The sequence below is a fragment of the Crinia signifera genome, chromosome 5 (genome assembly GCF_055691185.1).
Source record: "Crinia signifera chromosome 5, ASM5569118v1, whole genome shotgun sequence".
Taxonomy (NCBI): Eukaryota; Metazoa; Chordata; class Amphibia; order Anura; family Myobatrachidae; genus Crinia; species Crinia signifera.
The window spans coordinates 134,239,383-134,255,911 of NC_139221.1; the positions used below are offsets into that span (position 1 = coordinate 134,239,383).

The following is a 16,529-nucleotide window of genomic DNA, read 5'->3' on the forward strand; positions in this document are numbered from 1 at the left end:
GTTCTTTTCTCCTTTTAAATGGGCTGAAGGGGCAGTTAGAAGATTTATGTCTTGAATTAGCATTACATATCTACAACTAGTTTCAATAACCACTATAATCCAATCACTAGATGTGCTAAAGGATTTAAAAAAACCTGTCATGGCCATTTTAGAATATGTCTGGAGCCTAAGCAATATCCAGTTTGCTTTACTCCATTATTTAGCAAGTAGTGCAGCTATACTTGCGACAATACCTTTTCCAGTCATCGCTTTTCAGGAGGAATAAAGCATTGCTTCAATGAGTTGTAAAGTTCCGTACACACAGAGCAATATGATCGCTGAGCAATATTGGCTTAATATTGCTCAGCACAGGGGCGTAACTATAGCACCGCAGCCCCCGCGGTCGCGGGGGGGGGGGGGGCGCTGTGCATGTGGGGGCGCCGGGGGGCTGTGTTGCTATAGTTAGCCCCCTCCCGTCCGCCCATCCTCCGCCCGCCCATCACCCGCCAATCCACCGCCCGCAGCCTTACCTGTCTTCAGTGGTGGTCATTCTTCTGCTAGTGAGACAGACCACAATAAAATGTCCGCCCCATATAGCAGACAGTTCTCTGAAACTGTCTGCTGTATGGGGGCGGATATTTTGTGTTGGTCCGTCTCCATAGCAGAAGAATGAAGCCAGCAAGGGAGCCGGGACCGGTAAGGCTGCGGGGGATGGGGGAGCGGGGTGCGGCGGCGGGGGGGCGCCCAATTCATAGTTACGCCACTGGCTCAGCAATATATTACTTAGCGATCATATTGCTCTGAGTCCCCTTTTCACCAGCGACCAGAGATGGTCAATCATAGACAATCATGTTACCAGATTACATGGTCTCAGTATCTCGTAGACTGCTGATACACCTAATGTCAAGTTAGCATTTCTTAAATGCAACAGCCTGGGTGGTATTCTTCCAGTGAGGTGCATAATGTCACAATGTTTCATGAATATGATAATGAATGTAGAGTATTCTACCACCCCCACCCCCAGTCACTGTTCTATATAAACACTTTTGGAATGTAGTGGAATGAGAAATTTGTAGCATGAACATGCAGTTGACAAATCTGCAGCAACTGCTTGGTGATATTTTGTCAACTTGGACCAGAAACTCTGAAGTAATGTTTCCAGCACTTTGGTAAATCAATGCCACTAAGAATTTGGGCTGTTCTAGCATACCTCTCAACATAACCCATTCCAAGAGGGACACAAGGCTCTGTTCCTGGACTTACTTAATTATGATTGCCATCACCTGTTTTAAACAGGTTAATGGATAAGACAGGTGTTTCCACGCAGGTGATGGAAAGCATAACTTAAGAGGAAAGTCCAGGAATACAGCATTGTGTCCATCCTGGTGAAGTCCCATCCAGTACTATAAAGTACACCTAATAAAATGGCCCCTGAGTATATATTAAAAATATTTTAGACGGTTGATATTTTTGGCTTATTTATGATTTTTTTTTCTTGCACATGTCTTTCCTGTGGAGCAGAAACTGCAGGGGTCTAGTCAGATTTTCCTCTATTTAATTACCACGAAAAATAATTACCTCACAGCTAACCTATTCCTAACACCTTAAATGAGAGGTATCATCAAAATATAATTTCTAAATATATTGTCCAACTTCAACTATAAATTTACTTTTGCAAGGGATCTCTTATGAAAGTGTATAATGTTGTAATCTTGTTATACCATTGTGTTCCTCAGTGTATATATATGTATATTTATCCTCTGTATAGTGCACAAAGAAAAGATCAAGTTAGAGGCGATTTCAGTCAAATGCTGTACATTCAGTTCTTGTTTTTTTCTGTAGAAAGCATTTTGGTGTCACATACTGTAGTCCCAAAGCAGTAGCATCCAGCTGTAAAATAAAGAATGACATTGACATTTTTTGAAAAATGTGTCACACATCAGTTGTAGCACCTTTGTGTAAATCATCCACCATGTCTTCCCAACATAGATATTTTTCAAAACAGTAATGCAGTCCCAGTAACCTGTTTTCCCCATCAATGTGCATTGTTAGACTGACATTTGTGTCCATCTTCTGCTGGTGTGTATACTGTATATTTATCTGTTCTTTTAGATAGGAAGACTTTTCTATTGCTGTGGACACATTTGCCAGCTTGCCTGTGTACTAATATTTAATTTTAAGAGCAGATCGTATTACACATGGCCTCTTCTAATTATGAATTTGTGGCCTATTATTACTGGCAGGTTCGTTTGGTGAAGGTATACTTTACTTCGCTGTAAGCCTTGCTTAGCAGGCCTTTGAAGCTATGTCGTTTTGTGCATAAGCTTTTTATTTTCAAATTAGTTTGCAGGCAGTATTGGATTTTCCATGAGCCTAGTCAGCATCCAAAATAGTTGCGTATTTCAAATAATGACATTTTATTTAGTGCTGTGGAATTTGCTAAATGATTGCCTAGAGCATTAATGACATTTTTCAACATCTACAGGACCTGCGGGACGTCTGGCTTAATTATCCACTACACCCACTTCAAGTAAGCAAACTCTTCCCTTATTGTAATGTATGTAGTAGCTGTAATTGCTTTTTATTTATTGGATGCCACGCTTGATTCATCTCTGTGACATTTATGATGGATAGATTAACAGCAGTATGTATGTACAGTATGTCTCTGTGTGTACACATGCACGTATGTGTTCGTGTATATATTATATCACAGTGTGTAAAAATTGTTTAATTATATCTGCCTCCAACAACAGACATCAGACAATTTCCCTTCTGTCCCAAGAGAGCATTTGTTCTAATGACTTTTTTCCTTTTGTTTTGGGCAAAAACCGAAATGACAAGATAGCATCATATGTATATAGATGTATATCTATATCTCTCTCTCTCTACTTTTTTTTTTTTTATATATTATATGATACATACAGTATATATATAGATAGATATATATGTATAGAAAAAACCGTAGTGCAGGTGGCGCTGATGATTTTCAAGTCTCTAATGAGTCCAGCAATGTTAGCCCTTTAAACAAAAAGGCACAGAAGTTTCACCAAAGTCCAATGATATAGACTGCAGCTCCCTCAATTGGAAAATGACCAAGCATCCAGGGTCAGGACGTATGAATCTAGAGAAAATATAGAACAGAGGGGCGCTCCATGGTGCATGTAAACGATATATTTATTATGGAGGAACAAACACTCCTTAAAAAGGACGACAGGGACTCGCAGACGCTGGGTTGCGCCGACAGGACTCGGAAACCGGAGGCCGGGGACACAGGCAGAAGACAGCGCCGGGACACAGTCAGCACGGGTATCACTGACCAAGCCCTAACATGTGTCTCTGACGAAACATGTTAGGGCTTGGTCAGTGATACCCGTGCTGACTGTGTCCCGGCGCTGTCTTCTGCCTGTGTCCCCGGCCTCCGGTTTCCGAGTCCTGTCGGCGCAACCCAGCGTCTGCGAGTCCCTGTCGACCTGATGCCAGTGGAGATGCGGTTGGAGCAGATTTGCCGTGGTATTGTTTGTTTTATCATGTGGTAACCAGCCCACACTGTTCTTTTATTGGTACGAGCAATTGCTTTTATCCTTTTTAAGGAGTGTTTGTTCCTCCATAATAAATATATCGTTTACATGCACCATGGAGCGCCCCTCTGTTCTATATTTTCTCTAGATATATATATATATATATATATATTTGACCTACATGCAATAAGCATTTAAAATTCTACCAGAGTCTTTGGGGTATATTCAATGCCGTGGGCGAGCGGCGACAGCGAGCAGGGCTTCCTGCTCGCTGTCACCACTCACTCTGTCAGTATTCAATGCACCCCCCTCATACGCCAATTCCCCCTCGCTCCGTTTTTTGACTGAGGGTGAATTGGCGTATGCGGCTCCAGAAGCAGCGAGACTCGCGGCTAAATACAGCAGGTTTTCTGCATTAGCCGTGGTTCTCGCTGTTTTGGGGAATTCTCGCCGTCCTGTGACGGCGAGGATTTCTCCAGAACGTTGAATAGGGTGAGCGGCTGGCGAGGGGGTTAAACAGTGAGGATCGCGGGTTTTCTGTAATCCTCGCTGTTTAACCCCCTCGCCGGCCGCATTGAATAATTTCCTTTGAGTGCCGCCCCTGCTTCATCCCTGTCTGTGTGCTTCTTGGCTTTGGGAAGGCACCTCAGCAAGCTGCACTGATTAACTTGTGGAGTGTAGGATTCTTCTGTTTCTAGATAGATCTATATATACAAGCATTGGGGGGATCTGGCTCTACCTGTAATAACTTTCTGCGCTAGGTGCCCACATCAGATAATGGATAGATCAAAGGGTGGTAAACGCAACACTCCACGCGACTTGTGGAAACAGCACTTCAGCAAGACATTGTTTGACAACGTTTCATTGCCTCTTCAATGGGCAATTTCTTCAGGTCATTCAAACATACAGACAAAGATACACTTACTTTATACACCCTGTGTAGGCGTCTTTCGGGTACGGGACCACTCTCCTGGCCGGCGCTAGTGTCTGAAGTCTCACACATGTATAATAGGAGTTGGGCTGTGGGAGGTTTAGAGTTGGACTGTGGGAGGAGGTTTAGAGTTGGACTGTGGGAGGAGGTTTAGAGTTGGACTGTGGGAGGAGGTTTAGAGTTGGACTGTGGGAGGAGGTTTAGAGTTGGACTGTGGGAGGAGGTTTAGAGTTGGACTGTGGGAGGAGGTTTAGAGTTGGACTGTGGGAGGAGGTTTAGAGTTGGACTGTGGGAGGAGGTTTAGAGTTGGACTGTGGGAGGAGGTTTAGAGTTGGACTGTGGGAGGAGGTTTAGAGTTGGACTGTGGGAGGAGGTTTAGAGTTGGACTGTGGGAGGAGGTTTAGAGTTGGACTGTGGGAGGAGGTTTAGAGTTGGACTGTGGGAGGAGGTTTAGAGTTGGACTGTGGGAGGTTTAGCGTTGGACTGTGGGAGGTTTAGAGTTGGACTGTGGGAGGTTTAGAGTTGGACTGTGGGAGGTTTAGAGTTGGGCTGTGGGAGGTTTACCGTTGGGCTGTTGAAGGTTTACCGTTGGGCTGTTGAAGGTTTACAGTTGGGCTATGGAGGTATATGGTAGGTTGTAGTGGGTGTTTGGCTGCAGGAGGGTTAGAGTTACTGTCATTCATACTGCACTTACTGTTAATGTTTGTTCAAAATGTATACCTGTTTTGCTTATAAGGCACATAGTACACTGTAACAAACAGTTTTACATACACTATTGTGTTTGTTTGTTTGTTTGTTTGTTTATTAACTCATTAATATTAAGCTGTAGCATATATTTTACTATGTATTGCTTTACAAATGTACTAAGGTGCAAAATTAGTAAAAACTAGAAATCCTTCATTAATCCGCCAATATGGATAATCCGGCACGGCACTGGAAACGATCATGCCGGAAAATCGGTGGTGTACCTGTACTGCTCTTTCGAAGCTGCTGTATTCTGGCAGTAGATTCACTAGAAATGCATATTGTGTAATAATGCTCATGCTTAGCGATATCAAAATGGACTATATGTAACCATATGGCATACATACTATTAGAGCCTGCCTGTCTGTAAAAGAGATGGAAAAAATGTAGTAGAAAAGTACATGTGGGAAAAAACCATCATACAAGATACCATCTTGTATGATGGCTTTTCCCACCTGTACATTCCTGCTAAATTTTTTCCATCTCTTTAACTGACAGGCAGGCTCTAATAGTAAGTACGCCATATGTGGGGGTGGTTAAAAATATTTTGAAAAGCACATTTTTTGGCATATACAGATAAGGGAGGCTCAACATGTGTGTGTGTGTGTGTGTGTGTGTGTGTGTGTGTGTGTGTGTGTGTGTGTGTGTGTGTGTGTGTGTGTAATATATATTTATAAACTTCTTTTTAAAAAAAAAATATATGTTTGGTTCCGCCTTGGATTACTAAAACACAAAATTGATATATTGATTACAGCATACCTGTTTCCGGCTTTCTATTAGATTTTCTAGATTTGCAAACACAAACTATTGATAATTTGATGCTTTGAAAGGTTAACTCTACCTCTTTGTAATTAAATGTGGTAGACTTTACCATCTCACATTTCCTTTTTTAATAACTGGTCTACGAATACATTATGTTGGTGCCACAAATTTTGAGATTGCAGTCTCCTAGTCTTTTCTACAGTACTCCTGTAATAAATATTGAATTATGCTTGTTACCAGTTTTTAAGGGGATCTTCTGATGGTGAGGATTCCAGCCAAGCATTGAATGCGGTGAGGGGGTTTGACAGCAAGGATGGTGCATCCTCGCCGAAAGAAAACCCGCTCGCCATTGTATTGAATACCTCCCTAAGGGGGGCATTCAATGTTAGGGGAACGGCTGTTGAGCCCTGTCCCGTTCTCTGCCCGCTCGGTAGTCGGGATTCAGTGTCCCGGCCTCCGAGCGGCGAGAAGGGGGCGTGGCCGCGAGTTGATGACGGAAATAGACGAGCTCCGGCCAGGAGCTCGCCTATTTCCAGCTTTTCTCGGCAGAACGAGCCCGACAGCTTGTGATGTCGGGCTCGTTCTGCGGTGAAACCCTGTTCAATGCTGTCGGGGAAGACCGCATTGAATAGGGCCCCGCAGCCATCTCCCCCATCGGGAGATGGCTGCGGGTGCACGACAACGATTGAATACCCCCCTTAGTGTTCAATCTTAGTTTTCACATCCCATTATTTCAATAAATCTACAGTTTTATTGTCCAATCTTGCTAGTTGGAACAAAAACCTGGTAATGAATGACAGCATATGATAGTAAATTTTCCAGCATTTTGAAACAAATGGCCAACTCTCATTCAGATATTACAAGGTTTTTGTTCCAACCAGTCAGATCTGACAATAAATCTGTAGATGCTTGTGAAGCGTTTTGGTCTGATTTACCAGGTCCTCTGGTTTTAGTACCAGCAGTAGAACTGCCTACTCAAATGTACTGTGTATGTGTAAGTATACTTTGTATACTGTTATTATATATTTGGTACAATAACCATCATCATCAGGGTGTTGCTTTGGTACCAGCCGTTTGCTTGTCAACAATAACAACTACAAATATTTACTGCATTTGTGGAACGTAATTAAAGATACATAGCTACAAATTGCTGTGTATTTGAAAACCCATTACAAGAAAAAAATCATATAACAACTATTGACATTCTAAAAAGAAACCCTGCAGGTCTGTAACTGGAAATAATTGGATATTGCAGAGCATCAAACTGACAACATCCATAAACTAATAGGTAGCAGTAAAATGTGTTTACACCCGTAGGCAGTGTTGCTGAAAGACCTCCTCTGGTCTCTTACTGTGCCGAAAAGGGATGATCAATAAAACATTATTATATACTTAGACCATATCTTATTCCATGCAAAAAAATAAGTTGGCATGTCATAGCTACCTGCAAATTACTGTATGCAATATGTACTTGGGAAGCTGCCACCTGACCGCAGCTTGTGGCCGGCTACCACATTCCTTTAGTAGCTGAAAGAAATATTTTTTATGGCCAAGCGGTTGGTCTCCAACAATCTCTCAGAAATGTCCCAAGCTATGGACCAGCAAGTGCTATGCGGACAGTTTTTATGTGAAAAGGGTACACTCTTTCATAACAGTAGTGAGAGCTAGGTCATTTTAACATACAAAAAAATACAAAAAAGCTCTATTGAAACATGTATTAGATAAAAGTAGAATGACTAGCAGGCAAGGTTGTAGTGTGCTTTTCACAATACTATTGCTACCTTCAGGCGTACATGTAAGTTATGTAAGTGTCAATTCAGACCCAAATGCTGCCAAGGCGGAAGTCCACAAGGAACTAGTATTACAGAAAGATTTGATCCTGAATTGGCCATGTTAAATTTTGCGCTGAATACCATGTATTATTATCTCTATAAATGCAAGTTTGAAAGATGTATACCTCTAAGAAAACAGATCTTTTTATCTTTCTTTCATAGGGGAAGCTGGAGTATTTGAATACAATGGTTTATAGATGGGTGATTAGGGGAGCTGGCATTTTAAATCTTATGTGTGTGACTGGCTCCTCCCCCTGTATGCCCCTCCACAGACCAGTTTTAGAAATGTGCCTGGGCTCCAGAGTTTTGTATTTTTTTTTTGCTTTCAATTTTCCAAGCTCTATATCAGGCTGACAGTTGCCCCCTGCCAGTCTCCTACATGGGAACTGCCGGGGGACCCGGTTCTACCCTTCGAGGTCTGGAGCACGCATCCCCAGGTGCAGGCATATCGGTCCCTGGGTGTCACGCATTGCACAGTTCAATGCGGAGATGGAGCCCCAGCTGCCCGACGACTTCGACAGCATGGCTGATGATAGCAGCTTTATCCAGGCAGGGGGAGAAAAGGTGGAGAAATGGTGCACTGTTTCTTCTCCGCAGCGGCACCTGCTATCTGCGGGTGTCCCACCCACCTCTTCTGTTTTTTAAATGAAGACCGACATGGAGACAATGTGGTGGGAATTAAATGCTGCTATGGCACATGGTCTCATACCACTGCTTGGGAAGCAGTTTAAATCCTGGCAGTCGGGATCCCGGCGTTCAGAATCCCGGCGCCGGAATCCCGAACGCCGAAATCCCGACACTTTCCCCCCCCCCCCCGTGGGTGTCCACGACACCCTCAGAGGGAGAATAAATTAGCGTGCCAAGCGTAGCGAGGCACCGGGCCCGCTGCTTGGCGAGCGATCCACGTCCCCCCCCTTGTCGGGATTTCGGCGTCGGGATTTTGAACGCCGGGATCCCGACCGCCGGCTTTTCATGCCGAATCCCACTGCTTAGTAGGCACTATACAAGGATCAAATCCACCGGGTCCAGATCTTTGAAACCGATTGTGTTCGTCATGCAGTATAATCACTATAACGCTATTAATACTTGCCCTGCCATTGCCTCATATGTGTGTGTGTGTGTGTGTGTGTGTGTGTGTGTGTATATATATATATATATATATATATATATATATATATATATATATACATACACACAGCTATCTATGTATGTATATAATATGATTTTAGCTAAGGATTGCATTACATCTTTAGCAGCATTAGGGCTGATAACTTTGCTGCCTCCCCCCCTCCTATATTGCATCCCTCCTTTGCATCCCTCCTTTCCGAACAGTGATCTTTATATCAGAATCCTGTCTTTCTGTGCATGTGTGAGCGCAGTGGGACTCAGAAACTTGCTGGGGTCAGCTCAAATCTGGCCTCAACTATAATCTGATAGCATTAACAGTATATATATATATATATATATATATATATATATATATATATATAAATATTTCACGATACAGGATGACACACAGACAAGGTACAGACCTCCGTAAAGAATCCAATAAGGACACTTACCTTCCCACCAGGGCAGAAAGTAAACAAGCCTGCATTTTGTACACACAGAGGGATGGGTGAGCCAGTGCTGAATCTCTTGTTTACGCATAGATCGCTTAGCAAACATCGCTGCACATGCGATTCTTGCTGATCAGTCCATGCGGAGCAGCGTGTTGCCTATGCTAATAGGCAAAACACTGCAATCTTAGCAGGAAAGACCGTGCTTGTACTGTCCTTCCCTGCGGGTGATGGCAATGCACGGGACCGCACATCGCCTTCGCTGGGGGGCATACACACGGAGATTCATGCTCCATTTGTAAGCAAACTAGTCAGATCGCTTAGAAATGGGGCTGAAATGGCCCTTTACAGTAAGTCAATAATGTGTCGTCATGTTAGCAAATTATGATTAGTGTGACTTTCTAACCGTTTTCCCACAAGGATTTTAATGGGGGGAAAAAAACCACACACTTCTGGGGTTTATATAAATTTGCAAGCACATACAATTTGTATCTTTATATTTGAGTCAATTTATGTTGCTTATTACTGATTCGTTTTTGTATTTTATTTGAAGATATATCTAATTTATTAAGAGTCATAAACTTGGCGTTTCATTTTTGTTTTCCTATTCTGTGTGCTTTGCTCGTTCTGCTTTTCACTCACATAAACTAGCTGGGAGAGTTATGACAACTGTCTATGCAAAATAGAAGAGTGCATCTAGCAGGGTGTCATCTGATGCTTAATAGGGACACTTTTTATGATAATGATAACTTCCAAATGAAAGAAAATAAGCAATGCAGGTGATCCATTCGAAGACCAGACAGGCAGCAGAAGGAAATGTATTACTTCTGTTGTCTGGGGCAATGTAAGCCTGACAGGTTATTGCTTTTTTTGTGTAACATAAACATGCTTATTTCATTTGTTATAGTACAAAAAAACTGTATTAAGTGACTGCAGTGAATGGTATATCTAAGAACTTTAATACATCTTTTTTTTGTCAGCTCCAGGAGTCTAACACTGACCGACAATTGATTGAGACATCACCAGTTCTGAAGAAGCTGACAAAATTTGAAGAGGCAATTGGCGTTAATTTTACACACATACGTCTTCTGGCTCGAGCTTTCACCTTGAGAACAGTGGGATTTAACCATTTGACCTTGTAAGTAAACAATCTGATCTCTTTATCTGCCTTCTTGTTGCGTCATAGACCAAGCATCAGTTTTTGTGCAGAGGGCAATGAATAATAAGTAAAAATACTTGGAGAGAAATACATACTGTATACAGATCTATCTAGATATATTGTTTTCAGTGATTGTAAATCACTGTCTATATTTCACCTTTCTCTCACTTGGGCCCACAGTGCTTGACATTATTGGTACTACTTTTTTCCCCTGAAAAACATGCCACCAAGTGGGTAGTTTTATACGCCGGGTGCACTAATATAACAAACTCTATATTTTGAGTGGAAATGTTGGGGGGGTCGTCTTATACGCCGACAAATACGGTATATATATATATCTCTATCTCTCTCTCTCTCTCTCTCTCTCTATATATATATATATATATATATATATATATATATAATGTGTGATCATCCTTTTATTTTATGTATTTATTTACAACTTTTATCAATAATTTCTTTCTAGTAGATTCTAACTAGTGCAGTTCTTCTCCCGTAATGTGGTAATTCTGACACAGAAAGAGGCAGGTCATCTATTTTTGTACGGGATTCAGTCCACAAGGAAATATAGCAATGCTTTCATCTTTATGCTCATGTTTGCTTGTAAAATGAAACCATTTATTGAACACCATTTTCTTTTGTCACTCTACTAAAAATATGTGTATAGGGCTATATTTTAATTTGCGATACCATGAGTGATTATTGATTTCTGCCTATCAATGCTTGTTTCTTTCATTTCCTCTCCAGAGGCCACAACCAGCGAATGGAATTCCTTGGTGACTCTATAATGCAGCTGGTAGCCTCAGAATATTTATTCATACATTTCCCTGATCATCACGAGGGCCACTTAACGGTGAGAACCACATAAATCACGCTCAGAGAAGGCTGGTATTACAGGCGGAGTTGGGCATTTACAAAATTATTCTGCCTTTGATGAATAACTAGGTGCTCAGTCACCACGGCTGCTTGCCGTAGATTTGTGGGCTGTTTTGCAGTAACATGGCACAGTGATTTATGGGACTGAAGCTTCACGCGATCTTTGTTTCTTCAGTTTGACAAATCAATAATGTAATCAGTGATACGCTTTGTATGCTCATATAGTGGTGCTTGTTTCATGGATAGCAGCATTAAGGCGCTTTGTGCAGCTGATTTGTACCAGGGTAGCTGGCTGTTGGCATGCTGCTTCCTTCATTAAAGTTACTGATTGTCAAGTCAAAATGAATGAAGGATTTGTTTTGTTTTCATCCAGACCTGAAGATCTTTATTTCTGTGGGTGGTGTTTGTTATATTATTCTACTCTTATATAATCTAGTAATCAATTTTCAATACAGTTCTGCTTTTAGTTCTATGCTACTCTGTGGCCTGCTGTTTGTCCCTGTGTAAGCCATTATGCTTTGTGTTGTTCTATATGGCCAAGCTCCACTCGTTTTATCCTTTGCTTCTTTAACAAAATACATTTTTAAACATTGTTTATTTCCTCAATAAAAGCATTATGTAATTGAATCTGGTATTAAAATGGTAAAAGCAATCTGGTGCTGCATCTTTCAACGACAGCATTTCAGCAGCATAACTGTAGAGAAAACATGCTCTGAAATATAGCTAAAGTACAAACTATTGTCTATTAAAGTAGACTGGGTAGGTGGATCCTTTCATTCCCATCTGAACTTACAACAGGGAGTGCCTTGTAGTGCCACTAGATGCATTTGGTGGCTGTCCCATCTGGCAGTGTGACTAGATGCACTTGGTGGATGTATCATCTGTTTATGGGACTAGAGGCGTTCAGTGGCTGTCCCATCTGATAGTGGGACTAAAGGGACTTGGTGGCTGTCTCATCTGGTAGCGGGACTAGAAGCACTTGTGGCTGTCCCATCTAGTAGTAGCAATAGAGGCACTCGGTGGCTGACCCATCTGGTAGTGGGACTAAAGGCACTCGGTGGCTGTCAATTCTGATAGCGGGACTAGAAGCACTCGTGGCTGTCCCATCTGGTAGTGGAACTAGAGGCACTTGGTGGCTGTCCCATCTGGTAGCTGGACAAGAAGCACTCCGTGGCTGTCCCATCTGGTAGTGGGACTATAGTAACTCGTGGCTGTCTCATCTGGTAGTAGCAATAGAGGCACTTGGTGGCTGTCCCATCTGTTAGTGGGACTAAAGTCACTTGGTGGCTGTCTCAACTGGTAGCGGGACAAGAAGCACTCAGTTGCTCTTCCATCTGGTAGTGGGACTAGAGGCACTTGGTGGCTGTCCCATCTAGTAGTGGGTCTAGAGGTGTTCAGTTGCTGTCCTATCTGTTAGTGTGACTAAAGGGACTCGGTGGCTGTCCCATCTGGTAGTGCGACTAAAGGCACTCAGTGGCTGTCCCATCTGGTAGTGGCAATAGAGGCACTTGGTGGCTGTCCCATCTGGTAGTGGCAATAGAGGCACTTGGTGGCTGTCCTATCTGGTAGTGTGACTAAAGGGACTCGGTGGCTGTCCCATTTGGTAGTGCGACTAAAGGCACTCAGTGGCAGTCCCATCTGGTAGTGGGACTAAAGGCACTCAGTGGCTGTCACTTCTGATAGCGGGACTAGAAGCACTCGTGGCTGTCCCATCTGGTAGTGGAACTAGAGGCACTTGGTGGCTGTCCCATCTGGTAGCTGGACAAGAAGCACTCCGTGGCTGTCCCATCTGGTAGTGGGACTATAGTAACTCGTGGCTGTCTCATCTGGTAGTAGCAATAGAGGCACTTGGTGGCTGTCCCATCTGTTAGTGGGACTAAAGTCACTTGGTGGCTGTCTCAACTGGTAGCGGGACAAGAAGCACTCAGTTGCTCTCCCATCTGGTAGTGGGACTAGAGGCACTTGGTGGCTGTCCCATCTAGTAGTGGGTCTAGAGGTGTTCAGTTGCTGTCCTATCTGGTAGTGTGACTAAAGGGACTCGGTGGCTGTCCCATCTGGTAGTGCGACTAAAGGCACTCAGTGGCTGTCCCATCTGGTAGTGGCAATAGAGGCACTTGGTGGCTGTCCCATTTGGTAGTGGCAATAGAGGCACTTGGTGGCTGTCCTATCTGGTAGTGTGACTAAAGGGACTCGGTGGCTGTCCCATCTGGTAGTGCGACTAAAGGCACTCAGTGGCAGTCCCATCTGGTAGTGGGACTAGAGGCACTTGGTGGCTGTCCCATCTGTTAGTGGCAATAGAGGCACTTGGTGGCTGTCCCATCTGTTAGTGGCAATAGAGGCACTTGGTGGCTGTCCCATCTGGTAGTGGCAATAGAGGCACTTGGTGGCTGTACATCTGGTAGTGGCAATAGAGGCACTTGGTGGCTGTCCCATCTGGTAGTGGCAATAGAGGCACTTGTTGGCTATCGCTTCTGATAGTGGGACTAAAGGGACTTGGTGGCTGTTCCATCTGGTAGTGGGACTAAAGGCATGCGGTGGCTGTGCTTAGTAGTTCTGCTGTTTTAGGTTACTGCTATTGCACCCATGTTATTATTTGTATAAACTACCACTGATATTTGGGTATGAGTTGCTATTCTGCTTTACTGTTTAAAACAGTCACAAGATACACTTTGCTTCAATATAAGCCCACATAGGAGGAACGCCCTACAGCAATGGTTCCCAATCTTTTTTAAATCATGGCACCCTAAAGTATCAGAATTTTTCATGGCACCCCTAGGCCCAAAAAAAAAGCTGAATGAATATAGCAACTATATTAAGTATGTTGGGGTTTATATGCGATTATTAGGGTCAGTAATGTGGTAAAGGGTAGGATTTGCTTCTTTTTTTACACATTTTATGAACGGCGGCCATTCATAAAAGGACCTACCAGTCATTTTATTATAATACATTTTTGTCTATATAATACATTTTTGTCTATCTAATACATTTTTGTCTACAAAATTGAATGTGCATGTCTGGTTTGAATTTCACCACACCTGCTGACCTGTTTATAAGATAACCCATACATTGTTTATGTACAATACTGTGTGCTACAGGACTTGTGGGAGGAGAATCTGCAAGCACAGGCAGAAAGTTGTTGGCCTACTGGAAATCTTGAGCACCCAACTAGACAAATAGGATTCAGGGCGCAAACTGTACTTGTTTTTCTGAAGGATTTAGGCATCTTTAAATTGGCTAATTTATCACTTTTAAATGTTATTTAAACTTGCTGGAAGAGATCATATTTAATTTAATTTAACCCACTGAGTGCACCACCAAGAAGCAGTCTTTTTGATTCATCTCTAAGAATTGCCCCTTTTGAGAATATTACATGGATGAAAAGCATATGCTTGTCAGATGTAACTGCATGTACTGTCATGCTGACTGACATCCCATGACAGATCATTGATAACCCCAACAAGCGGTGCTCATGAGACGTCATACATTTCCTACAAAACAAATGAGTGGCTACAAATAATGACACCAGGAGATCACATTGTTAATCAGATTTCCTGGGTTTAACCATGTTAGTCAGGCATGTAACAGCTTGTGTTGAACACATGATATTAGTATGCCTGATTTGCACGAGCTTGAACAATATGAAGTATTTTATGCATTCCGTTTCATAGGCTGTTTATTTTTCTTTAATACAACCAATCTTTGTATTTGTTTAAAACACCATAACAGCTTTAAGGGGGCTATGCATTTTAACAGGAAATATATGTATAACGTATAATAATAATAATAGGGCAGAAATAAACATACAGTAATGTAGCTTTCACATCACATAAAACATTTTGAAACGTTTTGAAAAACTGTAATTTTAAATGGTATTTTAAACGGGTCTAGTGTTCATATTGCAGCAGATTACCATTTAAAAATACCGTTTAAGTTCCATTCACATCACCAGTCAAGCCGTTTAACCTCTGAACACGTTTCTACCCACAGCTTATTTCCTGGTTCAGGGAAGGGACACAAGACAAGGGACAGCCTATCACAGTGCTCTAACCTTTATTTTTTACTAAATACCATTTCAGTGCCATTCAGACAGCACAAAAAACGGCTCTGAATTGGCTTTAAAACGGGTAGGACTCTGCTTTTTAAACGTGTTGAAATACCAGTTAACTTTAAATGGTATTTCAACTATGACACTTTCACACTGCAGCCTTAAACGTTTTAAAAGGCAAAAAAACGGCAATATACCGTTTTAAAAGTGTGATGTGAAAGCTACATAAGACACCCATAAAATAGAATCAAGCACATAACACTCCTATACAATGTTTACTTTTAAAAATGTTTCGCCAAAACAAAGACTGTATAATGAGCATTGCACAATTTCAGCCAAATGTGTTGGTCAGTGAGCAGCTGTGCTGAGAGCATGTGACACACTCCTATTGCTCGCTCACCATTTATACATACAATCTGAAATAGGCAGGATTGTATTACTGCTGTTTGGGGGGACTGACCTTGTCATTCACGTACTGGCCTTTATTCAGATCTGATCGCAGTACAAATTTGTTTGGAAAATGGGAAAAACCTTGTGCACTGCAGGTGGGGCAGATGTAACATGTATAGAGAGAGTTGGATTTGTGTCAGTTATTTTGTTTCTGTGCAGGATAAATACTGGCTGCATTATTTTTACACTGCAATTTAAATTTCAGTTTCAACACACTCCACCCAAATTTAACTCTCTCTGCACATGTTACATCTGCCCCGCCTGCAGTGCACATGGTTTTGCCCATTTTCCAAACAAATTACTACTGCAATCAGATCTGAATAAGGGCCACTGTGACCTTGTGAAGTCTTGCAATCTGCCTGCCTTAGGCAAAATAGCGAGACCTTATTCTTTACCACTGTTTGGTTTTAAAACCACATGGTAATTTGTGCTGGATTAAATCATCATACAGTGTATCTGATGCTAAAAATACATGCGTGATCATTTTAATACAGTATTGTTTTTATAAATGCATTCCTTCTGTATTAGTAATCCAACCTTCAAAAGGTCTGCACATTAACCTAACTGTAGCTCTCAAGAATAAAGAAAAAAACAGCAGGCTGCTGAATGAAGACATTTTCAAATGGGCACATCCACATCTCTGTGGGTGTAACCACTTGTCTTGCATGTGCTAT

General features: G+C 42.2%; 1 protein-coding gene across 1 annotated transcript in view; it reads left to right on the forward strand.

Moving 5' to 3' along the window:
- Window positions 1-16,529, forward strand: part of DROSHA (drosha ribonuclease III) — a 221,674-nt gene that overhangs the window by 189,385 nt on the left and 15,760 nt on the right. The window contains exons 24-26 of the mRNA XM_083188077.1: window positions 2,465-2,509; window positions 10,306-10,463; window positions 11,232-11,337. Of these exons, the coding sequence (XP_083044203.1) occupies window positions 2,465-2,509; window positions 10,306-10,463; window positions 11,232-11,337 (309 nt within the window). The remainder of the gene's footprint in view (window positions 1-2,464; window positions 2,510-10,305; window positions 10,464-11,231; window positions 11,338-16,529) is intronic.